The 27,934-nt window shown below is 34.7% G+C and overlaps 1 protein-coding gene across 1 annotated transcript in view; it reads left to right on the top strand.

Annotated features, from left to right (window-relative positions):
• Nucleotides 1-27,934, top strand: part of CTNNA3 (catenin alpha 3) — a 1,637,417-nt gene that overhangs the window by 1,549,105 nt on the left and 60,378 nt on the right. Inside the window, exon 15 of the mRNA XM_068548855.1 lies at nucleotides 23,415-23,520. Within this exon, the coding sequence (XP_068404956.1) occupies nucleotides 23,415-23,520 (106 nt within the window). The remainder of the gene's footprint in view (nucleotides 1-23,414; nucleotides 23,521-27,934) is intronic.

Below are 27,934 nucleotides of genomic sequence, written 5' to 3'. Positions count from 1 at the left end.
AAGCTCAGGTTGTATTATGCACTTTAATTGTATTATGAACCCAAGATCTACACTGTTAGACAGAAAGAAGAGACAAAAAATCCTAAGTTGTGATATTAATTTTTATTTAAACATCTGGTTAGTGAAAACCAGATGGTTTTCTAGTTAGGTTAAAGGCTCTACCAATGCAGAATTTGAAATACCCATTTCTATCATTATACATTAATTTGAATTTATAACGTCTTTCTTCCACACCTTCCAGAAACTCATATATAAAATTTTAATGAAAGTACCTAATGAAAGTAATGCCATTATGTCTTACCTTGAAATTTATACCAAATTAAAATTTATATCAAATTTCAGATTATATTTGAGTAGAAGTCTATTGCTTTATGATACATTTCCTATAAAAAAAAACAGAAAAAATAAGTACCAGTTCTACTGAGGTCAGAAAGTAAATTTTAATTCAAGGATTTTTCCTAACAATGAATGGAATTCTTTAAATAAATTTCAATGAAATTAGACTTGCTTTTCAGACAATTGTAATGTAATCCAAAGGGGCTTATTTCTATTTTGGTGTAAGTGTTCAAACTAACTCAAAATTACTTATGAGTAAAGTGAGGTCTAATATCTGAGTGCTTATATTGAGCAATTAGAGTCTATGCTCTGGGATAGAAAAGTCACCTGTGATTGCCAATTGTTTGTGTCCTTAAATGATAGACCATAATTTTTCCCTTGTGCATGCCACTCTCCCCTGTGTCCTAATAGCAGTTGATAGCATGGAATATACACGCGACAGAAACCAAGATGGGAATCTAATTTGAAGACTGTCTTTCTTCTCTATTGGATTGAGATGAGGGCATATGTCATATATGGCATAGTCACAATGACAGTTCACAGGGTTTCCCTCTCAGGCTGTATCCAGAGCTCTTAAAGTACTATGTTTCTGAATTCTACATACCACATAGGCTTAACTGGGTGGTTATACAATGGATGTATCTCAGTAAATGAGTACTGATTAACTGGTTATTATCTCTGTGTGTCCTTAGGCGTCTCAGAACTTCTTAGGCTATTATCCATAAAATGAGTTTGAAATACACTCGTATGTTCCACTCTAGGTCCAGTACTCTCTGATCACCAAGGTTCTTTACAAAGACATTTTAGCTCACCTTTTGTTCTTAAATTAGAAAAGAGATGCTATAAATGATTGCGCCTCAAATTTACCATGAAAATGGATGAAAACACGTAGGTTTTTATTTGTTGAATATTTAATTATATATATATCATACATATATATGATTTTATCATCTCACTTGCTAAATTGCTATATAGATTATGATATATATATATTTATATATTACATATAATACATTACATATAAATATAATATATATTATGTATACTTCTCCATCAGAGAGACTTTATCCTAACATTTATCACATAACCATTCATCTAGAACAGAGGCTGGAAAACTTGTTCATATAGGGCCAAGTAGCAAATATTTTAGGCTTTGCAGGTCATATGGTCTCAGTCTTAACTACTCAACTCTGCACTTGTAGCACACAGTAGTCATTGACAATACATAAATGAATGGGTGTGGCTTGGTTCCCATAAAGTTTTAGTTACAAAAACAGGTGGTAGGCTGAACTTGGCTTGTCAGCCATAGTTTGTCAACTCCTGGTCTAGGTCATGTGGAAAAAATTCTGCATATATTCACCCTCTAAGGAACTATGTTCATTGCTATTGTGACTTCATTTCTACCACAGCAAAACAATATCCAGAAAGATCACTAGTCTGTTAGATGCTGATATTGTTTTCCTTCTCATACATAAAAAATCATTGAATTCTAGCACAAGTATCTATGCAAGTAATTTAGCATTATTCTGAACTATAATGAAGTAATTTTATTAAATCACTGCACTGTCCCACACAGTAGCCCTTAGCCAAGTGAGGCTATGTAAATAAGTATAAATTAATTAAAATTAATACAATTAAAAATTCCATTTTTTAGCTGCACACGACACATTTCAAATGATTCTAGTGGTTACCATATTGAATAGCATAGAGAACATGTCCTTTTTTGTAGAAAGTTCTGTTGGGCAGTGCTGATACTCGACTAAGAACACATACCTAACCATTAAAGATAAAAAAGCAAACATTCTCATGTAAGTGATAGAATTAAAGTGTGCCAGAAGGAAATAAATTTTAAACTTTCAGAATCTACAATTACAAGTTTCAGACTGGCAAAGATTTCTGTTTGATATTATTAGCACAGAAATTTCCTAGAAATTTGTGTCATACCCTTGTATATTCAAAGGAAAATTCTAGCTCAGGGTCTGTGATGTAAAGAAGCTATTCAACTAAATTGCTTCTTATTGACTTCTGTTACTCAGAATTTATTAAATAATTTTAAGAAAATTTAATTTAAAAATCTGAGCTTTCATGCACCCAAAAGGGGGTTTTCTGTAGGCTCTTCTCTTTATGTATGTATATGTGTGTGTGTGTGTGTGTGTGTGTGTGTGTGTGTGTGTGTGTGTGTGTGTGTGTGTATGAACTGTATTACTTTGTTATTTCCCCTCTAAGAACTCACTTCCAGCCCAGGGCATTAAAAATAATTTATTTGTGTTTGTATAATGAATAGCCTAAAGAAATTTGAATCAAGACACATCTTGGCTTGTAGAAGGCTTTTATTTGTTCACAAGCTCTTATTACTGAAATGTTTTAGAAGTTTCAGAAAAAAATTGAGATTCTAAAGGGAAGTACACAGGACAAGTTTTAATTTTTTAATCTAGTCAAGGGAAACAGCCTTGAATCAATTATCTACAGTTTTCAACATATAATCAAGGATTTTGACAACATTTAGATGTTGAATTGCCAAGCTATTAGCAACCAAGAGATCTGATTATATATCCATATTAATAAACACCTGTCATAATAGCATAACAGATGTTCTAGAAACACAGCTAACCCAAAATGTAAATTTAAAAATTTTGTTCATATTCCTCTACAATGTGATACCTAAATTAAATATTATAATTTATTTGTTTTACTAAAATTCAACTGCTGAAATAATTTCTCTCAATAGAAAGAAAAGTACATTTTCAAAGTACATTAACAAAATACTGATGAGAGGTGTGTGTGTGTGTATATAAAACACACGCATATATATATTACCCAATTTAGGGTATGCTATTTTAAAATTTGTGATAGTACATGTAATTTTAATTGATACTAATATATGTAAGTTACATAAATTAATAGTTTTTGACAAAAGGCTTATTTGTTGAATACTGGTCCACTCAATACAATGGTTTTATAATGTACTAAACTACTGAAACTAATGTATTCTCTTTCTTCTAGGAACATATTTCATGAAAATAATATAGACAAATAGCATATGTAAAACAATATTGATTATTTGAATAAGTGTAATATGTAGTGTATATTACCAAAGAAACAAATGCATGCACAAGACCAAAAATAGTTTCTATCCACAGTTGAGTGGAGGGGTTATTTTATTGTATAGACATGCTTATTTTTCTCAGCACAACTCCAGATATGGAAAATTTCCTATGCACATTTATATAAGGCAGGTATCAATTTAGGAGAGTGTCTACTAGTTAACTATGCCAGATTATTATAGTATTTGTCTCAAAGAATTTCAACATCATATGCAGATATTATTAATAATGGCATTCATATATCTCTATAGAAATTTGAAGTACACAAAGTACTTTCATATGCATTAACCCATTAAACTCTAGAAATTATTCCATGAGATGGGCAAGACTGACATACTATGCCCTTTTTAAAGAGGTGAGATCTGATACTGAGAGAGGTTAAGTAGAGAATGCCTGTAAGTGACTCCTGTGCCTCACGCCTCAAGGTTACAGCACACTGACATGAGCATCCAGATTCCTGCTGTTGACAGCGTCACTTTTGACAGAGGCAGAAACCAGTCATTAAATGGAGTAGTATAAAAATTCAAGGATGGTGATAAATACAAACAACCGAGGGAGAAATGTTAGGGTGCTACATAAGCTGAATATAGCCTGAATATTGTCTGTAAGGAGATGAAACTTTGTTAATAGAGAAGAGAGTCAGAGATCGATAGATACATACATACATAGATACATACACACACGCATACTTTCAGATGATGGAAAATTAACCATAGTGAATGTTTAAAAATTGATATGGCCATGAAATTTATACCTATTTCCATTTATTAACAAAGTGTTTTTTGTCCATACGGTTAAATGCTAGAACATTGAGTTTTATGTTAAAGTGCAAATATCATCTTACTATAAATTTAGTTCCTACTGAAGGTTGAAACAGAAAAGTTACTGTTTCTCTTCCTCCCTTCTCTTCTCTCTTCCTCCCTTCTCTTCTCTCTTCCTCCCTCCCTCCCTTTCCACAAAGCCACCAGCCTTCCACAGCTGCTTTTGCAAAATGTCAATTCTGACACCTTAGCTCTTCATAGAAACTCGGTCTTAAGCCTTTTACTGTTTCTCCCTTTGTTAGCTGCTGTCTGTCACTGTAATTATCTGAGAGGTCTCAGTTTGCTCTTCCAACATTTGTGCTGTCTTCTCTCTGTAGTGGAGGTGAGTTTTGACATGAACACTGTGGAACATGTTCTTCTCCAGATCTACCTCAATCATGACTGTGGCATTAGGTGTTTTTTCACTTATTTCTTTTCTTCCTCCCTAGTTTGGGTTTAATTAGCAACCTTATTCATTCCTACTTTCATATAAAGAAAAGTTTTCTTCTTCTTCCTCTATGTTTATTGTGTTTAATTTTTTAAATGTCCTTTTTCTTCCTCCATATTCTAGAATGTATTTATCAGAACATACAATGGTGTCTTAACAAACATGCCAAGTATCTGAACCTAATACTTCATTCTTGTAGGAAATGCCTTCTGTGTTGCTCCAGACAGCAGAGCTAGGGCTACTGTGAGGAATTCAGCAGATTTTTTGCTCAGTTTAAATAAATAGCTAACAGTTAAAGCTGCCAATCTCACACACACACAAAAATCCATCCCTAGGAGTTATGGGCTCCCATGTGGAAATATGAGGTCAGAAAGTTGATAACTATTAGGCTTGGAGGTGGTAGGAATTATTTCCATAGTTGAGAGAACCCAGACTAATTAGCCAGCAAGTTCCCATTCAACTATTAGTTTCTATAATTGTATAGTGCAAAGGCATTTGTGATTATAAAGTATCATGATTCATGTCCACTCTGATTAGCTATTTTTCATTCACTTGTCTCATTTTACTTAGTTTTATCCTTAAATATCATTATGTGTGGTTTATTGTACTTATTGAAGAAAGAAATTAGTTCCTTTGGAAATACTCTGTGGATCACTTCACAACTTCAGCTAGACTTTAAAATGTAAAAATTATATCTTTTTTCTTATCTACATTCAATTTTTGTTACATACTTTCTCCTGTCGATTTCCAATCTTATTACAGATTACTTCTTCAGCTAATACTCCCTGCTGCTCCAACCAAGTATTTTATCATATTACTCAGTTTTATTTTCATCTTACTACTACCCATTTGAAACAATCTTATTATTTTACATGTTTATTTCTTAACTGTATTCCCTATTAGATTTTAAGCTTCAAGAATCCAAATGCCCAGGAACAATTCTGGTCTATGGTTATCTTTAATGAACAAATTCAGGATAAACAAATGATTGAATGTACTATGTTTCTACTTTTACATTCATGAAGCTTAAGATATAACAAGGAAGACAGCCTTGTTCATATGGTCCTCCTGTTGGAGTGACATTTCCATTCAGTCACTCTACGTTACAGAGAACAGGAGCCATGCCTTATTCATCTATCTGTCATATTGCCTAACAAAGCACCTCACACATAATCAATAATCAGTAATTATTTGTCAGATGTATGAGTAATTAACACCCTTCATGGAACTGAAATAGCTTTTCATAAGGAGTCTTAGAAAACTGGAATAGTTCATGATTAGACACAGGAGAAAGAGAGGATGTATTTTTTTTGGTCCGCAAGGAGAGTAAAAAAAACTGGCAACCTTGGATAACATAAGCATAGAGAAAGAATCAGAAACATCAGGTTGGATGATCCCCTGTTCTGCCAATTCTTTAATGTGTAAACTTGACTGAGCCACTAGCTTACATGAACATCAGTATTTTTTTTTTTTTTTGTAATTGGGGCTGATAAGCATTGTTATTACTATACTACAGGTTTATTCCATATATCAAAATTAAATAATCTGTAGAAATGGGCTTTTTAGTTTAGAAAAATGCCATACAATTGAAACTTACTATTATGGGTAACACTAAAACTTCTGTGAAATCAAGGCTTAGCAATCTGTTTAATCAACAAGTAAAACTAGCAAAGTTATTCATTTTTAACTAACAGAGAAATAGTGGGGGGGAATAGAAGAGAAAGTTCACTGATAATGAACTATCAGAAAAAGAAAGCAAGAAAACAGTCATATTTTAAAATTGCATCAAGAAGAATAAAATACCTGGGAATAAACTCAAAGAGGTGAAAGACCTTTACTCTGAAAACTATTAAACACTGATGAAGGAATTTGAAGATGATATAGAGAAATGGAAAGATATCTTATGTCTATGGATTGGAAAAATTTATATTGTTAAAATGTCCGTACTACCCAAAGCCATCTACAGATTTAATGCAATCCCCTTTCAAAATACCCAGGACATTTTTCACAGGACTAGAACAAATAATTCTATAATTTCTGTGGAACCACAAAAACCCCAAACTGCCAAAGCAATCTTAAGAAAAAAGAACAAAGCTGGAGGTATCACATGCCCTGACTTCAGACTATACTGCAAAGCTATAGTAATCAAAGCAGCATGGTACTGGCACAAAAACAGACACATAGATCAATGGAGCAAAATAGAGAGCCCAGAAATAAATCCACACACTTATGTTCAATTAATCTACAACAAAGAGGGCAAGAATATACATTGGAGAAACGAAAGTCTCTTAAATATTTAAGTGTTACTTGGAAAACTGGACAACTACATGTAAAAGAATGAAATTATCAATATAAAAATTATCATACCATGTACAAAATAAACTCCAAATGGATTAAAGACCTAAATGTAAGATCTGAAACTATAAAACTCCTAGAAGAAAACATAGACAGAACACTCTGACATAAATTGTAGGAATTTTTTTTTTTTTTTTTTGCTCTGTCTCCTAAGGCAAAAGAAACAAAAGCAAAAATAAATAAAGGAGACCTAATTAAACTTTCAAATTTTTTGCACAGCAAAGGAAACCATGTACAAAATGAAAAGACAACCTACTGAATGGGAAAAAATATTTGCAAATCATATGACCGATAAGGGGTTAATATTCAAAATATATACACAGCCCATACAACTCAATAGCAAAAAATTAACAACCCAGTTACAAAATGAACAGAAGACCTGAATAGACATTTTTCTGAAGAAAATATACAGATGGCCAACAGGCATATAAAAATATCTCAACATCTCTAATTATCAGAGAAATGCAAATCAAAACCACAGTGAGGTATTACCTCACACCTGTCAAAATGGTTATCATCAAAACATCTACAAATAACAAATGCTGGCGAGGATGTGAAGATAAGGGAATCTCAGTACATTGTTGGTGGAAATGTACATTGGTACAGCCACTGTGGAAAACAATTTGAAGTTTCCTCGAAAAACTAAAAATAGAACTACCATATGATCCAGCAATTTCACTCCTGGGTATATATCCAAAGAAAATGAAAACACTACTTTGAAAAGATACATGCACCCCAATGTTCATAGCAGCATTATGTACAGTAGCCAATATATGGAAGCAATCTAAGTATCCATCAACATATGAATAGATAAGGAAGATGTGGCGCATATATATATATATATATATATACACACACACACACACATACACATACAATGGAATATTACTCAGCCATAAAAATAAATGAAATTCTGCCATTTGTGACATCATGGATGGACCTAGAGAGTATTCTGATTACTGAAAAAGTCAGAGAGAGAAAGAGAAATACTGTTTGCTCTTACTTATATGTGGAATCTAAAAAAATGAAACAAAAGAATGTATATAACAAAACAGAATCAGACTCATAGATACAGAAAACAAACTAGTGGCTACCAGTGTGGAGACAGAAGGTGGGAGGGGCATGATAGGGGTAGTGGATTAAGATACAAACTACTCTGTATAAAATAGGTAAGCAACAAAAATATATTGTACAGCGCAGGGAAATGTAGCCATTATCTTGTAATAACTTTAAATGGAGTATAATCTATAGAAAAATTGAATCAATATGTTATATACCTGAAACTAATACAACACTGTAAATCTACTATATTAAAAACAAACAAACAAAAAAAGAACCAGTAAGAGAGAAAGTATTAGTACCTGATGGGGATTTGTGAGTGGCAACCATGGTGATTATGTTGTCTGAGATTCCTAAATTGGGGCTTCATCCATTTCAAAGCAATAGACTGTGTGAAGTCACAGATGAAATAGAGATGTATGTTTCTATCAAACAGAATATTAGCCAAAACAAAGTGTCATCCTATGTAAATGGATAAGTGAGTCCAATGGTCAGAGACATTATGTCATGAAGCTAATCATTGTTAAAATAGAAACTGTAGCAAAGATATATGCTAGTGCTTGCTAAGAATCTCTTCTCAGGTAGTTGATATGAAATTTTATTTCCAAGAGACAGACTACAGCAGCAGGCCCCCTTCTGGTAGCAGGGTATGGCCATCAGAATCCTCAGTATAAGCAGCAGTTTAAATGACTTGACTCCCCTTTACTTTTGTCCCATTAGGCCCAGCTGAAACCTCTGCAATTCCACCAGCCTGGCCTGGTACACTTTCTCCACAGTTAGTTATCATGTGCATGGCTTAATGGAGGGAACATAACCTTTGAAAAGAAAATTAAATCATTAATCTCACTTTGGTGATCCGAGTCATCTAAGTATGTGGAAAACTATAAAGGATGCCATGCTCATCTCTCAGAAAACAGAGCAGAACCTAGAGTCTTCAGCCCTTCAGGTATTTGCCATGTTTCCAGAAATAGTAGCTGTGTTTAAAAAATAAGTTGGTCTTTAGTTCCTTGAGGTTTTTTTTCTTATTTATAATAGTGTTTTCTGGTTTTCAGTTTTGAATTCACCCTTCACCTTTAGTTCTTTGCTGCTCTAAAAAGTTCCTAAAAATAATTCTTGTTGTCTTTACTATAGCATCTGTGCTCATAGGAATAAACAGTTTTTAGTTGTTCTATAACTTACATAATGATTCCTTCTTTAATATCCCATATCTAAAATGAGGAGAATTAAAAACATGTCCTTCTGGTTATTCATAGTTTCTATTTGGAATTAATTTAGAAAAGGAGAAGGAAGATATGTTATAGATGAGTATAATATGTTGAATGTACATGCATGCACATTAAAAAATTTAGAATAAAACTGTCGTAGGATAATCATCCATTGCCTAATTTAAGTTATTCAAAGATAGTTATCCACTGTGAATTTGACATTTACTTTGAACCTTTTAAAAAATACCTTTTTTAAATTTCTAGCTCCTCTCTTGCATGCCTTCTAGTAATCTATTGTTTGATAATACCTAATAGAGGCAAGAATATAAAAGTCAAAATTATAAAGTTTATTTGCGACTAGGGTAAGGGGATTGATTAACTTATCTCTTAAAACGTGTATTTTTGGAAGAACTACGATATGTAAGTCCATGGCTGGTCTCCTCAGTGCTCTTCCTGCCTTCAGGTGCTCGAGGAAACCCAAACATGAATCATCCATTGACTGTTCTCCCAATAACTTAGAGACTAGTTCAAGAGCGAAAACATGTATATGTACATAACTCTAAGGTAGAAAGGGTTGAAGAACCTAAGAGAGGTGCAGGCAAGATGGTAGGAATGTTCAGAGCAACGAAATATTTATCTCCTGCTTTGGGCAACAGGAAAGGTTTTATGGAAAAGATATCATTTGAGCTACACCTTTAAATAGTAATGTCCAAACTCGTGCTGTGAGATATTCTATTGGAAAGGGAGAAGAAAATATTTGAAATTTTATTTGTTTGCAATCAAACACATAAGAATTGTATTCTTTTTTGTTGTTGTTGTTGTTTTTTAACATCTTTATTGGAGTATAATTGCTTTACAATGGTGTGTTAGTTTCTGCTTTATAACAAAGTGAATCAGTTATACATATACATATGTCCCCATATCTCTTCCCTCTTGCATCTCCTTCCCTCCCACCCTCCCTATCCCACCCCTCTAGGTGGTCACAAAGCACCGAGCTGATCTCCCTGTGCTATGCAGCTGCTTCCCACTAGCTATCTATTTTACGTTTGGTAGTGTATATATGTCCATGCCACTCTCTCACTTTGTCCCAGCTTACCCTTCCCTCTCCCCATATCCTCAAGTCCATTCTCTAGTAGGTCTGCATCTTTATTCCTGTCTTGCCCCTGGGTTCTTCTGACCATTTTTTTTTTCTTTTTTTTTGTTTTTTGGATTCCATATATATGTGTTAGCATACGGTATTTATCTTTCTCTTTATGACTTAATTCACTTTGTATGACAGTCTCTAGGTCCATCCACCTCACTACAAATAACTCAGTTTCATTCCTTTTTATGGCTGAGTAATATTCCATTGTATATATGTGCCATATCTTCTTTATCCATTCATCTGTCGATGGACACTTAGGTTGCTTCCATATCCTGGCTATTGTAAATAGAGCTGCAGTGAACATTTTGGTACATGACTCTTTTTGAATTATGGTTTTCTCAGGATATATGCCCAGTAGTGGGATTGCTGGGTCGTATGGTAGTTCTATTTGCAGTTTTTTAAGGAACCTCCATACTGTTCTCCATAGTGGCTGTAACAATTTACATTCCCACCAACAGTGCAAGAGGGTTCCCTTTTCTCCACACCCTCTCCAGCATTTATTGTTTGTAGATTTTTTGATGATGGCCATTCTGACCGGTGTGAGATGATATCTCATTGTAGTTTTGATTTGCATTTCTCTAATGATTAATGATGTTGAGCATCCTTTCATGTGTTTGTTGGCAATCTGTGTATCTTCTTTGGAGAAATGTCTATTTAGGTCTTCTGCCCATTTTGGTTTGGGCTGATATTGAGCTGCATGAGTTGCTTGCATGTTTTGGAGATTAATCCTCTGTCAGTTGCTTCATTTGCAAATATTTTCTCCCATTCTGAGGGTTGTCTTTTGCATTCCTATACACTAATGATGAAAAATCTGAAAGTGAAATTAAGAACACACTCCCATTTGCCATTGCAACAAAAAGAATAAAATATCTAGGAATAAACCTACCTAAGGAGACAAAAGACCTGTAAGCAGAAAATTATAAGACACTGATGAAAGAAATTAAAGATGATACAAACAGATGGAGAGATATACCATGTTCTTGGATTGGAAGAATCAACATTGTGAAAATGACTCTACTACCCAAAGCAATCTACAGATTCAGTGCAATCTATCAAGCTACCAATGGCATTTTTCACAGAACTAGAACAAAAAATTTCACAATTTGTATGGAAACACAAAAGACCCCGAATAGCCAAAGCAATCTTGAGAAAGAAAAACGGAGCTGGAGGAATCAGGCTCCCTGACTTCAGACTATACTACAAAGCTACAGTAATCAAGACAGTATGGTACTGCCACAAAAACAGAAATATAGATCAATGGAACAGGACAGAAAGCCCAGAGATAAACCCACGCACATATGGTCACCTTATCTTTGATAAAGGAGGCAAGAATATACAGTGGAGAAAAGACAGCCTCTTCAATAAGTGGTGTTGGGAAAACTGGACAGCTACATGTAAAAGAATGAAATTAGAACACTCCCTAACACCATACACAAAAATAAACTCAAAATGGATTAAAGACCTACATGTAAGGCCAGACACTATAAAACTCTTAGAGGAAAACATAGGCAGAACACTCTATGACATCAATCACAGCAAGATCCTTTTGACCCACCTCCTAGAGAAATGAAAATAAAAACAAAAATAAGCAAATGGGACCTAATGAAACTTAAAAGCTTTTGCACAGCAAAGGAAACCATAAACAAGACGAAAAGAATTGTATTCTTAACAGTATTTAATATATGACTGACACTGGTACTGCCCTGCATATCTCAGGCAAGAGATTTCAATGGCCTAGAAGAACTGATTATGGTGCCTTCACTTGTTCAGTAGCTTTCAACATATCACAATTAATGTACCTGGTTAACTGGATTTATGAATTGCATTATCTAGTTTTAACTAAGCTAACCTAACCTTCATTAAATAGGATACATTGCTTTAAAATTTTCAGAAAAAACAAACAAACCAAAAAAACAAACAAACAAACAAAATGAAAACATGGATTGAGGATCATTAGAAGACAAGCTCAAACAAAAAACAAGGTGTCAGAGTTAACAATTCTCTATTCCTAGAAGGAGTTATTGGTGAGCCATATTACAAAGGAAGATCAATGATGATCTAATCAAAACTGACAAGAACTGGACTAATAAAATTAATTATCAAGAAGACTGCTTGAATTATGGATTTACATTCCCTAATACTCATGTTAAATTTCTCCTTAAGGGAATATTGCATCTTGAGATTGTTTTAATGACATTATCATTAGCAAGATATTTAAAATAGTTTCTTTTATCTTTAATTGATCTCTTTACAATTTACATTTCTGTATATGTTTTGTAATATACATAGTTTATTACCACGGTAGTACACATGTTATCTAAATAAATAACATATATAGAAGATTAAGGTAAAACATGTGTTATTCTGTGCTTGACAGTGTAGGATGCATAAAGGCCCCAAAGCAACCTATTTGGCTATGAATATGAATGTTTTGCTGATTAAAACACCAAAAGTTCAATATGAAGAGGCCTTCAGAATGCCAGCTCCTAGCATAAGCATATCTGCCTTCTTGGAGCTAATCCCACGGAACAGGCACAATCTTAATGATCTTAGCCTCTGGGAAGGTGTCATTTTTTTTCCAACTGGGGGGTAGATAAAAGTTATTCAGCACGAGAGTCTAAGCCATAGAAATGAATTTTATGAGCTTCCTCTTGAGAGGTGCAAATTTGGATTTTATTCAGAGTAACCATCCTATCATGTGGCATTGATTTTCTCATTTCCTATTCTTTTCTTGCTAAATAACCCCCACACTTAATTGGAGTCCCAGTGTCTCACATTTCAAAGAACATTTTCAAAAAAGAAACACTGGGGTTTGGAGAAGAGTTCTAGGCCGGAGAGAAAGGCAGCTATCTGAGTCAAGTTTGATATGCTCACATGCCATCATTAAAGTTTTCAAAAGAATTTCAGGAAACATTTGAGGCCTATTTTCAGAAAGAGAGAACTGGCGGGCCTTGAATGAAATAGACCCCCTGTAGAAAAGGGTGGAGGAGGTGTGTGCTAGGATACATCCTGGCACCATGGCCCAAGGCACACTGCTGGGGCAGCACCAAAGCACTCACACCTAACAAAGAGCAACACGAGCTAAGAAAGTTACAAAAGAAAAAGGAAGGAAGGAAAAAGAAAAATCTCAGCCCTGACTTTTCTTTCCTATGTGTTTCTATTGTAATTTTGATTTAATCAGAAAAAAATTATTAAGTATACAATTCTAAACTAGGTTATGGTCCTTTTAATATATTTCAGTCTGATATCACCATGTGACCCTCTAGACAGAGCCATACAGTATAAAAGCAGGTCCAAATACCTGGGTGTGGTATGAGTTTATTTTATCCCCAAGGCAAGAGATTTTTAGGGCCAAGGCTGGCACGTACAGACAAGAGGGTGGATCACACAGCTGGGCATAATACTGGATGACTGCTATTTTACAATAATATTGTTTTAACTTTTACTTGAGGAGGCATTACATATGTTGTCTCACGTAGCATTAGCTAAATAGTTGAATATTAGGCCAGATAGGGGGAGAAAGTAAAAAATAATGTGTTTGTCTAAACTAGCACTGATTATTTCATTCAAGTTTTAAAATCATACCCTTTACTTAAATAGAAATCAGCTTTGGGTCACTGTACAATAAAATAATTCAATATAGCAAATCAATGGAGAGCAGCAATAGTGGCACATTAACAAAAAGACTAGCTACAGAAATCAGTATATCTCAAGTCATACTCAATCTGAATGAGCCCACTGAAAATGGTAGGCCTTATAGTGTCCTAATATTTAATAAACTGCAGCTATATCTGACTAGACTAGGGGAGGGAGGGCATGCCAAAAATTTACTGGCAGTTTTTATCATCTCCAAAACATCAAGATCAGATACTGGTGGCAAGCCAGACACTTGAACCCCCTCTGTACTCAATCTATTAGCTGTGATAAGCCTTTACTAAGTTAGTGGCCTTTTCACCCCCTGCATGTTTCTTCAATTGGACCTTAGGATAACACTGGACCATGACCAGATTTAGAAGTGAGTTGGTATGTTGGTTTTAAGAAGGTCTAAATGTCGAATAATAAAAGCTAAATTATATTATTTTCATAAATTGAAAATGATTATTTTCTGAGCCCCAAAATTTGGTCTGATATTAAAGGAACAAGAGCAGCCCCTATATCACAGTGGTTTAAGGGGAAGCTGGAAAAAGCGCCCAGGCTCTGTAAGAGATCGTGTACATGATTAATGCCGAGGCCACTGCCAACAGGAAAAAGAGGGACTGCCACAGTCGGAGAGTGTGATTGTATTTACAGTGCATTGGCTTTGGTTAATGTGTGTGCTCAGAGAAGTAATGTACAGAGGGCGAGAAAAGACCTGTTTTCAAATGTTGGTGCTGAGTATGGATTTTCCATTATGTCCTGAGAAAGTATCGATGAATAATGACATACAGTCTTATTTTTTGGTGGTGGTGGGGTTTGCTGCTGCTGGAGGGGTACTTTCCCATGAATGAGGGGACGTACAAATGGATTTCCTTGTCAATTTTCACCCCCTATGTGAGTCTGGAGAGCCACCACTGAGACGTTTATCCCTTATTTCACAGTTTCTTAACCAGTTGCTTCCAAGAGGTTTCTTAAATGATTGCAACCATAGTGTCTCTAAATGACCCCTTTAAGTAAGCAGCAGGTATACTTTTTGAATGTCTCATGAAAACAAGTTTCAGAGTTTTCAAAGCCTGTAGGTCCAAAAGAAAAAAATGAATATTTATAATAATCATCTGAAAACCGTTCCCCATCTCCCCCAGAAGAGGACTTCTCCTCTCGTTTTGCCCCATGTTTGACTTTGACATGCTTTCAGGCAGTGGTTGTGTGTGTTTCACGGGCAGCCCCAGGAGGAGAGAGGAGCACGCTAAAATCACTGTGTGCTTGATGGGGAAAGAGAAGCAGCAGGCACAAAAATAGTCTCTCTGGGTAACTCTGGTTTTCCCAGATCTTCAGATTTCTTCAGGCCCCACCCTTTGATATGAATTGTAAGGAAAGGAATATACAGCTAGCAAACCATTAAGCACCAAGAACCTGAAACTTTCGCTGGCAGTTGTAAAAATAAAGAACTAGCGAGCTGCAGAAGCAACCACCAGAGTGCTGTCAATTTGTTCAAGCTGATTTGGTCTAAGTCCAGGAAAACCAGTAGTTCCCTCACAGGAGCCAAGCCTGACTACTTGGTCGTGACTCTTGAGGATTATGGCAGCCTGAATAATGGCTCTCCAAGGTGTCCACCTCCTGATCCTCAGAAGCTGTGACTATTACCTTCTCTGGCAAAAGAGACTTTGTATATGTAATTACATTAGGGATATTGAGATGGGAAAATTATCCTGGGTTATCTGGGTGGGCCTGATGTAATCACAGAGGTCCTCACAAGAAGGAGCAAGAAATCAGAAAGGAGAAGGCCATAGATGTGATGACAGGCAGCAATTGCAGTGATGTGCTCAGAAGACAGAGGAAGGAGCCACAGCTGAGGGACACAGGTGCCCACTAGAAGCTGAAAAGGGCAAAGGAATGGATTCTGCCCTCAGAGCCTCCAGAAGGAACCAGCCCTGCCAAACCCTTGACTTTAGCCTGGTGAAAATTCTTTAGAACTTCTGACCTCTAGAACTGTACAATGATATTTGTGTTGTGCTAAGCCACTGAGTTTGTGACAATTCGTTACAGCAGCAGTAGGAAATGAATAAAATGACTCTTCTTGAAGAAAGATTAAGAGGACAATTGATTAAATATAGAGGGAGCCGTGGGAATCAGCATCCATGCAACTACCAACTATAGTTTTCTCTTTCGGTTGATACAGGCATTTCCTTGCCATTGGAAAAGTGGTTGATAGTGACAGTGTTTCTTAGATGTCTATCATCTTTAGGTGAGATAGTGAAACAGCTTATTTTATTACTCAAAAGTTGGGTTGAGTTCACTAGAAAAAACTTAGACTTATACACCACCATTTTCAACAGTGCTACAGTTCTCAAATGAACATTAATGGCTTCATTTTTGGTTCTAGCAAACTTCTGATGGTCAATCATGGGCCCCCATCACTGGGCTACATCTCTCTCTGAACCAAAACTCAAAAATCCAGTTGAGAGGGAAAAAAACAATTGTGATTTTCTTTTTCCCTACATATATCTTCTTTCCGCCCCAAGTAGAATGGAAAAAAAAAAGGGAGAAAGAGAAAGATAAATGTTAGGTTACTGATAAAAAACATTCATCGAAAAAGAGGTTATTTATTTCATAACCCTTGGGAATGTTCAGATAGACAGATAATGATGCTTTAATAGGACCCCACTCAGGACAATGGCTAAGAATCTCTGCTCTTGTATATTTCTTTGCAGTATATGAAACATTCCACTGATTCAGAGCTATCCATTGAATTTCAGTGTTTCAAGATGCATACTGACAGAAAACTTATGACAGTTTCCATCTACATGATTTCTTTTTAATTGGCTCTGAAAGTACCAATGACTTAAACTCCTTGCTTTTAAATTTAGACCAAGTGATATTCATATAGCTTGGAGAAAAGTTAAAGGACTTTGAGCTTCTAAGCTTTTGATTCTTGTTTATAGGACAAAGATAATAGATTCTAGGAGCAGAATGAGCATGTAAGGCTGCATAAATTGTGATATGCACAATTATGGGAGTATCCATGATATGAATGGCAACTCTTAAATTTGTGCAGTGAACAACCTGCACAACACTATGCAGCAGTGCCGCGTATGAGAAAATTGAGTAACTTAACAATGTCTGGAACATAGTAAGCACACAAAAAACTTGTTATGTATTCTTTCAGTACAAAATTACATAGGAAAATAGTAAAATCTTCACACTTAGGAAGAACTGAAGAAGGTTGTCTATCTGTTTTACTAAAGACAAAAAGAAGAGTGTCTGGCTAGGTGACCTCTTCTTTGCCTACAACTTGGAAACAAATGAACTTTGCTAAATAAGGTCTATCCCTATATAATTATATAGAATTATAATTAAAGAATTCTAATTCTTCTGCTTCCACCTAGATGTTTAGCGTTTTGGGTTCTTTAAGGGTATTCCATGAAATCTCCGCCAAATTTTACAATCTGTCTAGGATTTGAAACAACACTAACAGGTGGAGAGTAAATTAGAAAATTTGAGAGTTAAGAATAGACAAAAGATTTATGTCTCAGTGTTTTTTTAGAAAATTAGTTTTTACATTTGAGGAAGGGAATTCCTACTTCAAACACACACACACACACGCACTCGTGCACGCACACAGATCCCATATACACACAAACAACAACAACTGCAGCAGCAACAATAATAATATTAAAATAATATTAATAACTTTAAAAGTATTCTCCCCAGGCTGATCCCCCAAAAGATCTCTAAAATAAGCCCTATCCTTGTTTCATAAACAAACACAACATTGAACATGAAAGGCTATTATCACCATGCACAAAGTAAACTTATGTAATTTTTATTTTTAATAATAAACCATCTACATAGTGACAATTTCAAAACAAAAGATAGAATTGGTCTTCTGCCCAGACAAAGTACATCTCCTATAATTTCAGCTGTATTGGTGAAGAGACTTGGGATTTTCCCAATTTTTCCCCACCTACTTGGTGACATCCAAATTTCCCTTCACAGGGAGTACACACTTTTCATTGCTAAAACGACAAAAGAAAATATAGGATTTTAGCACCTCTAGGACTGTATATAGAGGAAATGCTATGAGTTCATAAAACCCTGTTTTCTTTTCTTCCTGTGCCCAGATAGAATACTTCTTCCAGCTTTCTTTGCAGTTACATGAGTCTGTGTGTCTGGATTCTGGAATACGGGTGGGAGTGATGTGTTCTAAATCTTATCCTGATCCCTAAAATTTCCCATGAGATCCTCACTCATTTTCCATGTCAGGTGTCTGGATGCAGTGAATCCTTCTGAGGGCTGTGAAGCCTTAGAGGTTAGGTTATCTTATAATGAGAAGGAGCCTGAGTTCTTAAATGACTGTGTGGTATGTGACCCATCACCCACAATCCACCTTGACTGTGATGTGAGAGAGGAATAACCTTTATTGGGTTAAGCCCTTAAGATATTTTTATGTTGTTCTTATAGCAGCCAGGCTACTCTGAATAATATGGAATGAGAGGAGCCGAAATGAAAAAGTATACATATGCAACGTTCAGACAATATTTTCCCTCCTTCATGGGGCAACACCTTTTTCAGACTTGAATCTCAAAGATTCCTCAGGATACTAATTACTTAGGATGGTTGTTAGCTGATAACTCACTAGCTTATTTTCCAAGGACTTTTATAGGGGCCTCAAAACTTGAGAAGGACACTTTACAAGAGAAAGTAACACCCAGAGGGAGAGAGTTGCCTAATTCAAGTTTCATGTTTCAATGGTACAGAAACAGTATGTCCTTGCTTGAGTCTGGCATCTCTCTTTATCTCATCATTTTCAGCTGCTTCCATGATAATTACTTTTTTCTTTTGTATCTGAAGTCAGAATTATAAGTAAGAGAATTCTGACAGTACCCTTGTAGAGCTAAATCATTAATCTTGGGACGTTTATAACACCAAAAAGACCTGTCATTAAATGTAATTCAACTCCTTAAAATCAGTTAAAGAACAACCTTGAACAACAATAACAAGTACACACACACAGAGTTTATAGGTATATATATATTTATATTTTTTTATTAGTAAAAGGATATTATGGACAAGGCTGTACAGAGTTATATTGTCAGCAGGTGTAAGAAGGAACTCAATCGTCAGTTCATATTGTCTGGCAAGTGCTATAATTATTAAATAAAAATTCAAAAGGTACATTTTTATAAAATATTTGTAAAGGGATTAGGAAAATAAAAAATAAAATTTGCTGAGCACCTAATGTGTGCCAAATATTGTGTAAAATACATGATTTTATGTATCCTTACCATGTGGCAGGTAACACAACTATTATTTCAACGAAGAGAAAATAAGCTCAGACCAACAAACTCATTTACCCGAGGCTACATGGCTAATAAGTATTAGGACGCAGACAAAGTGTATTTCCCAAGTCCGTATTCATTTCACTCTACTTTATTGCAGCACTAAATTTGAGTGTTAGAATTAAATAACTATGTCTAAAGCTGAGATTCTCAGGTAAAAGTTCTATTTGTTGTATTATAAATAAAAATCAACATTCAATCTCTCATCCTAGTATGGCATTTATAGCGGTTGAGTTTTGAATTTAGTGATTAGAATCCACGGAGAAAGGGAGAGGGAGGAAAGGTACCAAGAAAAGTAACAAAGAAAAGTTACAAGATCTCGAGAAAGAAATCTCAAAACCGTAGGCTACTGGTGCTATTTCAACACTTTGACGAGACTCAAAAAGCCTGTGTAATGTAGCACATTTTTATTTCATTGGGTCTGGGACACAGATTTGGTTTGTGTTCCTTGAGGCTGTTGTGTATGAGCAGGTCACTGCTGGGGGCCCTCCTTGCCACCTAGTGTCTAAATGTAACCCTCCTCTTTGCTCTCTATTGCATTCACAGTAACTCTCACCAGTGTCTAAGGAGATCTTTTTAAATATTTTAATGTCATCCTAGTATATTTTATTGGAAGTAGTGTAGAATAGTCATTAAAAGCAGATTCTGTGGCTAGACTACCTGAGTTCAAATCCCATCTCTGATACCTAATCGCTGTGTAACTTGATAAAATATATATTTAATCTCTCTTTCCCTCGGATTTCTCATCTGCAAGATAAGGATAATAATAATTCTAAATTCATAGGTTTATTATAATGATCAAATTCATTTGTGTATGGGATAGTACCTAGCACACAGAAAATACTAAGTGTGTGTTAACTACTATTATGGACCATAATATAGGCTATCATTGTTTTCATCTCTTAAGTTAACCACAGTGTCATGAGACTTATTCTATAAAAATATAAAGGAGAAAAGGATTAAAGGGAAAGTTTTTGGTCATGAAAGGGGGAATAATATTAGGTTATCAAAGATTTAGGGGCTACAAAGTGCAAAAGATATAAACAAGCCTTTTGTTTTATTTTTAATCAGTAGCAGAAAATACCAAGTCGTTTCAAAGATATTCTCTGTCCCTAAAAAGATAAAATAAGTCCCCGAAACTTATTTGATATTTTCTATTATCAAACCAGATCTCTAGTTAGTTGAGCTTTACTGATCAGCTGTATCATCTTCTTGCTTCTCGTGCTGATCAGGAGAAGGGAGGGGTGGATGCCAGAACTTGAGCCAGGACAGGGAGAAGAGTGAGAATCACGGTTGGGGCAGTATCAAAAATGTCTGAGAAGTTTGTGTTGTACCAATAAATCAAGTTTCAAAGGCATCCCTTTCACTTGTTAATAAAATTGTCTATGGCATCAACATCACTGGGTTATTTCAGCCTTTCTCATTATACCTTCTAAGCTCTAACTTAAGAGATTAACAACTGGCAGACTGTCTACTCCAGAGCTTGGTCTGCCCTCCTTTTTGAGGAGATAGATAGATTATTATTGTAACCACTATTTATGAAAGATTTCTGGCCTCTGGTTTCCTTAAAATATTTCCAAAGTCTACCCGCTCCTCCTCTGGGTATCTTTCTCTGTAGGATCCAAACTCAATGATTTAAGACACAAGCTGCTGACAGAGATCCTGAGAACCCATCATGAAAATGAAGGCAGAAACAACCTTTGAATGTGTTTTCCAATTTAAAAAGCCTTCATTACCTAGCACATTTCAGGCTGAGAATGTTAAAAATTTATCATAGTTTCAGTAATTGCAGCTTCCTCTGGAACTTGGCATAATATGGAATCATTTGTAAAATGTATATTTTGTTTGGCACTCAGTAGGAAGCTTGCCAGGCAATACATTTAATTAGGAGCATGAGGAGAAGAGAATAATTGTAGTCTGTCACAATATATTATTGTTACTTTTAAGTTCTATATGTGTTTAAGATAGTGGTCTCATAACAAGGTGTGTATTTAAAGCTAGAGGTAATTTCCTTTTCATCAGCCCAGGGTTTTTATATGGGGAAATATATTATTTTGAGGGGAAGGGTACATTAGCTACATTATCCCTTAAATAAAACTCTTTGTCCATTGTTTAAGCTAAGTGAGCATTAGCCACTCTCCTTAGTAACAAATTTTGTCCGTTTAAGACCTTGAAAATTGATGCATTGCCTTTTGGGAGCTTGGACAGCTTTATTTAAGTTTAACTTTCTCTGGAGATGCATAGACATAATGAAATGCAGTGCCTGTCTTGAACATAACCATGTACATAACATCTAGTCCTGCCTGATGCGTAAAGTAAATTTGATAAGAGCAACTCAAAAAAAATTGTAATGATTAATGTTGATGTTTTTAGAAAAATTCAAAGCAACCTGTGTCAACAGATTCAAAGAGGAGAAGTATGGTGATAACCATCTACTGAGGCCAGGTTTTCATCCTCTCAGCCGTGAGGTTCCATTTTTACAGGAAAACTTGCTTGTAATGTATTTGAGAGGCCCCATGATATAAAATGCAGTGAAAGGGCCTTTTTGACATATTAGTCACAAGTGATTTGATGTTCAGGTTTTCAGGTGTAGAATACTCTGATCATTTTCCTTTGCATGAATCCCTCTATCTTGTATTAGTATAGAATGATAGTCCCTAAGTGAACAGAGATTTTTCTCTTAACAACACATCTTATTAGATTTAACATCAGCGCATCTATGCTCAAGACTGGCCCAGGATGTAAATAAGATATTGGACAAAGATTGTGTCCATTCCCCTTCTCTTCAACTCCACTGTATTTTGGCCTCTCAAAATCTCCCTTTCCTCACCCTGACTGGCTTATTCCTTCTTCCCACCTTCCTCACTCATCTTACTCCCGGCAAAGCATCAAAACAATTGCATTAGTGGGTGATTTCTTCAGGGTCCTATTCTCTGTTAGGAACAAGGAACAGAAACCACATAATTGCAATAGCCAGTGTGTCGATACTCAGTAGAGGGTTAGGAATTGGACATAAAGGAATAAGGAGAGGAGCAGTTTTAGGTGGATGGGACATTTATATTCATTCAGGTCAGTTATTCATTTATTTTTGAGGAATGAGAAGACAGAAAAATATCTCCTTATCTTATCCCACTCCAACTATGTAAGAAGTGTACTTCTTTCTTAACTACATTGCAAATCCCTAAATAAAGCTAACTTTTATTCCATGGCATTAGAAAGCAAAATTATCTTAAAATAACAAGCACAAAAATAACAACTTATTGAATGCTTACTTTGTTTAAAACAATGTTCTGAGCACTTCGTGGAAATTAAATCATGCAGTCCCTAGAATGACTCCATGTGGTGGGTGCTCCTATTTCCTATCACTGGGAAACTGGGGCATAAAGTGGGTATCTATCTTGTTTGACTTACACAAATGGTAAGAAGCAGTCTGTTTGGGGAAATAGTCCAAGATAGCGTGACTCCAGATTCATACTCAACTACTCTGATATTACTATGAAATAATTGTGGAGGAGAGGTAATGTGATAAAAACAAAGTACAGTTAACCAAAAGACTGTAAAAAAAAAAAAAAAATTAAAAATAGGAGGATTAACAGCGTCCCTGCTAATCAAAGTACACTGTTGAACATATAAAATGTCCAAAATCTCATGTTTCCACCCAGAATGAAGAAAATACCTTTGCCTTCAGGGGTCTACATCCACCAAAAGTATCTCTGGGCTAAGGTTTATTGTACAAAATACATGGGAATGAAGATCAAATGGAGTCCATCTTCTTGGCAAAATATCCTGAATCTTAACAAAATTGGCCTTCCTTTTTTTTTTTTTAATTTTTCATTTAATACTGGAATCTAATCATGGCCTGTTTAAAACTGAAGTATGTAAAACCGATGGCTTATACTTTGGGGTACAAATCTTGTGTGTGTGTGCTTGTGTGTGTTTGTATCTTAGCATGAACCACTGCAACAAACATGTATTCTTTTATTTTAAGGGGAAAAGGACCACTGAAGCATACAACTGATGTGATCTATGCAGCTAAAATGATATCAGAATCAGGATCAAGGATGGACGTCCTTGCTCGGCAGATTGCCAACCAGGTGAGTTCTTTACAAATGGATGTGATGAAAGTTCATAGTAATTGCTCTCTGTCATTTGACATTGTTTAAAACAAAGTTGAATTTTTACTCTGTTGGGTTGTTTTTTCCTAAATTATTATTGAATTATTTTTAATTTTTTTTGCATAATTAACACACAAGTAGTGGAAAATTTATTCTGAGGAAGTTTATTTCTTGGTGCTTTATTATTACTACTATTATCATCATTATTATTATTATATAGGGCTGGATTATTTTTAAGATTTTTGAGCTTCAAATATATTCAAATTATTCTAAATATCAGCTTTTTGAGTTTCAGATATACTCAAATTATTTTAATTGGCTGTAATACCCAATGTTAGTATTCTTTTTCTTAATATCTCAGATTTCTTATTTTTGCTCTTCAAAATTAGTGCTTTTCAAAAGTATGTTAGGTTTTCTGTGTAAACAATATGTTCTGGCATTCTGTGTAAAACTGTGAGACAAATAGTAATTAGTAGAATAATAGAATACTGAAGTGAAGATATAAAATGTAGGAAGTATTTAATCCTTATAGATGCTCTAAATACATGGTTTCCTTTCTTTAGATTTCTCATGTCTCTATTCCAGTTTTCTAAGCAGCAGCTACATTATTAGAGTTACCTTTTGCTTAACTTTAATTGAGAAATCTGTCAGTTTCTTTAATTAATGTACTGAGATATTCAATTACTATTTCAAACGGAGATATAGTATTCCTTTGCAGGTTTTACATTATTCAACTCCATAATACATATTTATCTATCTTTGGGGAAAAAAAACACTTGTCTTTTTGAATCTGAAACTACTTCATATCTTTTTGTGCATATACTTTAAGAGAAACTTTATCAGGCTACTTACTATTATTTTATCTTTTTATCCTCTTTTTCTTGGAACCTGAGGAACTTTCTCTTATTAGATATTATATTTTTGGATAAAAGGGAAGAGAAATAAACAAGGAAAAATAATAAGAGACAAATATTTTAAAACATTCTTGAATATATATATATATTCACATATATGGTCATATATATTTTTTTCAAGTTCTTGCTACATTAAGCATTATAAACATTTTATTAATCTCTTTAGTATCCAGCATTTACAGTTAAAAACAAACTCTATTCTAATATAATTCAAAATCTATTATGAATAAATGACTGAAACCCAAATCTGCCCATGGTTTTCTGTGTTTTAGAATTTTATTGCATTCACTTTTATGAGACAAAATAGTAGTAGGATAAATGAAACCATAATACATTAAACAAATTTATGTGTTCTAATAACTTTTTAAATACTTAATGATTCTTAGCAGTGTACTTGTTTATTTTAGAATGCACAATTTTCAAAGTCCAAATAATTCTGTCACTTTGAAGTTGTCCTTTTCTTCTTGACTGATATTCTTCTTTAATTAGATTAGGTCACCTTGCAGTAGGTACTTCTATAACACAGCTGTATTAAATTATGCTATTGTTTTTAACATTATTCACATTGCATGGAAGAAAGCAAAAGTATTGTCTCACTTCCATATAACTTTGACATTTTAAAAGAAGCTTAAAGAAACAGTCACTGACTAATGGAGAATTATGGATGACTCTCTTTGGCCTTTTCCATTTCATATAGTAAAGTAGTTTCAAATGATATATTTAATTTTCATCTGAATAAATACGGTTCTGAAGAATCAGAATTGAATCACTTATTATAGTGATTATCTGGGAAGATTCTCTATGATTGTGCTTCGGATACTTTTTGATAGATTAACATAAAAAATTTAGACAAAAATAATTACTGAAATTGGTTGTGGAATACAATTGAATAATGTAAATAAGCAAGGCAATTTTTACAGTGTCAATGTATATTATGAAAAAACTCTGCCAGAACATTGGTTGCTCTTAATTTTGAACAATCTAATAGCTCAAAAAACTTTTAATAATTTTTATGATGCTTTCCAGTCTGCTTTTGGCTAGAGTGTCAGAAGGTCAAACATCAATCAATTTTCAATTCTATCCAACATGGATTTGTGAAATATATATATAGTTGGGCCAATTTAGTTTCATTCTATAAAGTTTCAGAGTCAAAGTTCATATGTAGAGAGAATGAAATGAAATCAAATTGAGACTTCTAGTTCTGCCTTCCTGGATTTTTTTTTTTAACCCTTCTTCCCTGTCTTGCTTTCTTGAACATATGTTTATTTTATATAACTACATACAATTTACTACTCTGGCATTACCATTAGGTAGCTAGGAAGAGATGAATGAAAATCTTCTCTTGTAACATACAGAAGCATAATGTAAGCTTACTTGTCCCAATCACTCAACATCTCTTGGGTTTAGAATTACCTTGAGATGGTGTGGTAGATTTCATATGCCATCCAAGACCATGTTGTTTAAGTCCTATAGAACTCTGGTACAAATCCTGTCTCCATTAGCCAGTATATTCCTGAAGGTCAGGATGTTGTTAGTTATCACAATTCTTAAACATTTTCCTCACGAATAAAGAGAATGACAAGTTGGAGAAGTATGCTTCTTACAAATTTAGGATTTCGGACTCTTGGTACACATCTCTTTCTATTCTTTGACTCTTCACGGTAAATCATCATGTTAGCAGGTATTCTAAATTAGATGAACTGGAAAATACCTTACAAGGTAGGAATAATACACTGAAAGATCACAATTAGTCACAGAAGCAACCTACCCCAAATAGAAAAGAGGTGAATAGGAAACAAAATAAAATTAACATCTGCTAAAGTGTTTTGTGCAAGAAGAGGACAAAATTGGACTTTGTAACCCCTGAGTGTTGTGTCTGAATCCTAATACTCCTTCACTGTAAATTTTCCAAAGGAAAGATATCCAGATTGTTGACTGGGTACTCCCACCTAACCATAACAGGACACAATTAAAATGAATTTTCAGTGTTAAATATATTGAAAGCCAAAACTAATTTAAGAAAGATGACATTTAAAAAACAAGATAAAGAATTACAAGGCAAATCATACACAATGCACTCAACTATGAACAAAACAATCTCCAAGTGTAATTTATATTGATATTTTGACAAAATATTGTTGGTGGCTAGCCTGATTTGTATTGTTTCCTGCTGATATTATGAGTAAAAAAAATGTAATAAAACTACACTAAAAAGAAACTTATGAAGCATTAATTATATCATTCTAACATGTCTCTTAAGACTATAACTTCTAGATGCATCTTGTGACAATATTTGTATTTTGACACAATTATTTGTCTGAAATTTATTTTGAACAGATAATTTGATACCTAGATTTGTTCTCCAGATTAATGAACCCCTACTTTATAAAAATGAATGCATAGCAGGTTCTCAAAAATTAAATAGGAATAGATAAAATACTGAAAATATTTTATCTGTTTGCATCCTTGAAGTAAGAGTTTCCTGTTAAAAGGCATGCTGCTTTACTATTTTTCTTTTTTATTGGGTCTTTGTCATTTTCCCATTGAAACAATATCTTAAATGCTTTGAGGGTGATTATATATTCAGTTTTATTTCATGTATGCAACACTATAGCCTTAGGTACCCAGAATAAGGTGTTTTAGGGTCTAGGAAGAAGGGGCTATTTGGTGTAAGAGGGGAAGACGAAAGATGAGGAAAGTTTCTCCTTACAGGTTGCTGGCTGACTTTAACCAAAAATTCCAAATAATCAAAATTTGTCTGAATAACCTTTCCACCATCCTTTCCATATCCATATTCTTTATACAGGGTAAAACATTTGTATAAGTTTATTTCAATCAAAGTAACTCTTCAGTTGACACGTTTCAGGTTTCAGGGAGGGAGATGATGTGTTTTGAGTTTTAATCTAATACATATGGAAGTCAGTCCTTCTGAGAATTTCTCATGGAAGTCAGCATAAAGCAGAAAAGTAGGTTGGGCCAGAACTTTATACCTACTAAAGGAAATGAGCTTTGATGAAGATGGAAAATATCTTTGTCTTTAATTTGCATTAGTTTTCAAAGGATATGTCACTGATAGCAGTCTCTCAACGATTGTATGTCCAAACCAAGTTGAAACTAAAAATGAATTTGAAGCAGTTCTTAAACTCAGAACTATTTTAGGGACTTCCCTGGTGGTCCAGTGGGTAAGACTCCGTGCTCCCAATGCAGGGGGCCCAGCTTCGATCCCTGGTCAGGGAACTAGATCCCGCATGCATGCTGCAACTAAGAGTCTTCATGCCGCAACTAAGAGTCTGCGTGCACAACTAAGAGACCTCACGCTGCAACTAAGACCCAGCACAATCAAAATAAATAAATATATTTTTTAAAAAAGACCATTTTAGGGACATCCTTGGTGGTGCAGTGGTTAAGAATCCGCCTGCCAATGCAGGGGACACGGGTTCGAGCCCTCGTTCAGGAAGATCCCACATGCCACGGAGCAA

Source organism: Eschrichtius robustus, chromosome 7 (assembly GCF_028021215.1).
Source record: "Eschrichtius robustus isolate mEscRob2 chromosome 7, mEscRob2.pri, whole genome shotgun sequence".
NCBI lineage: Eukaryota > Metazoa > Chordata > Mammalia > Artiodactyla > Eschrichtiidae > Eschrichtius > Eschrichtius robustus.
Note: the sequence above shows the minus strand (reverse complement) of the source record. Positions and strands in the feature narration are given on the sequence as shown.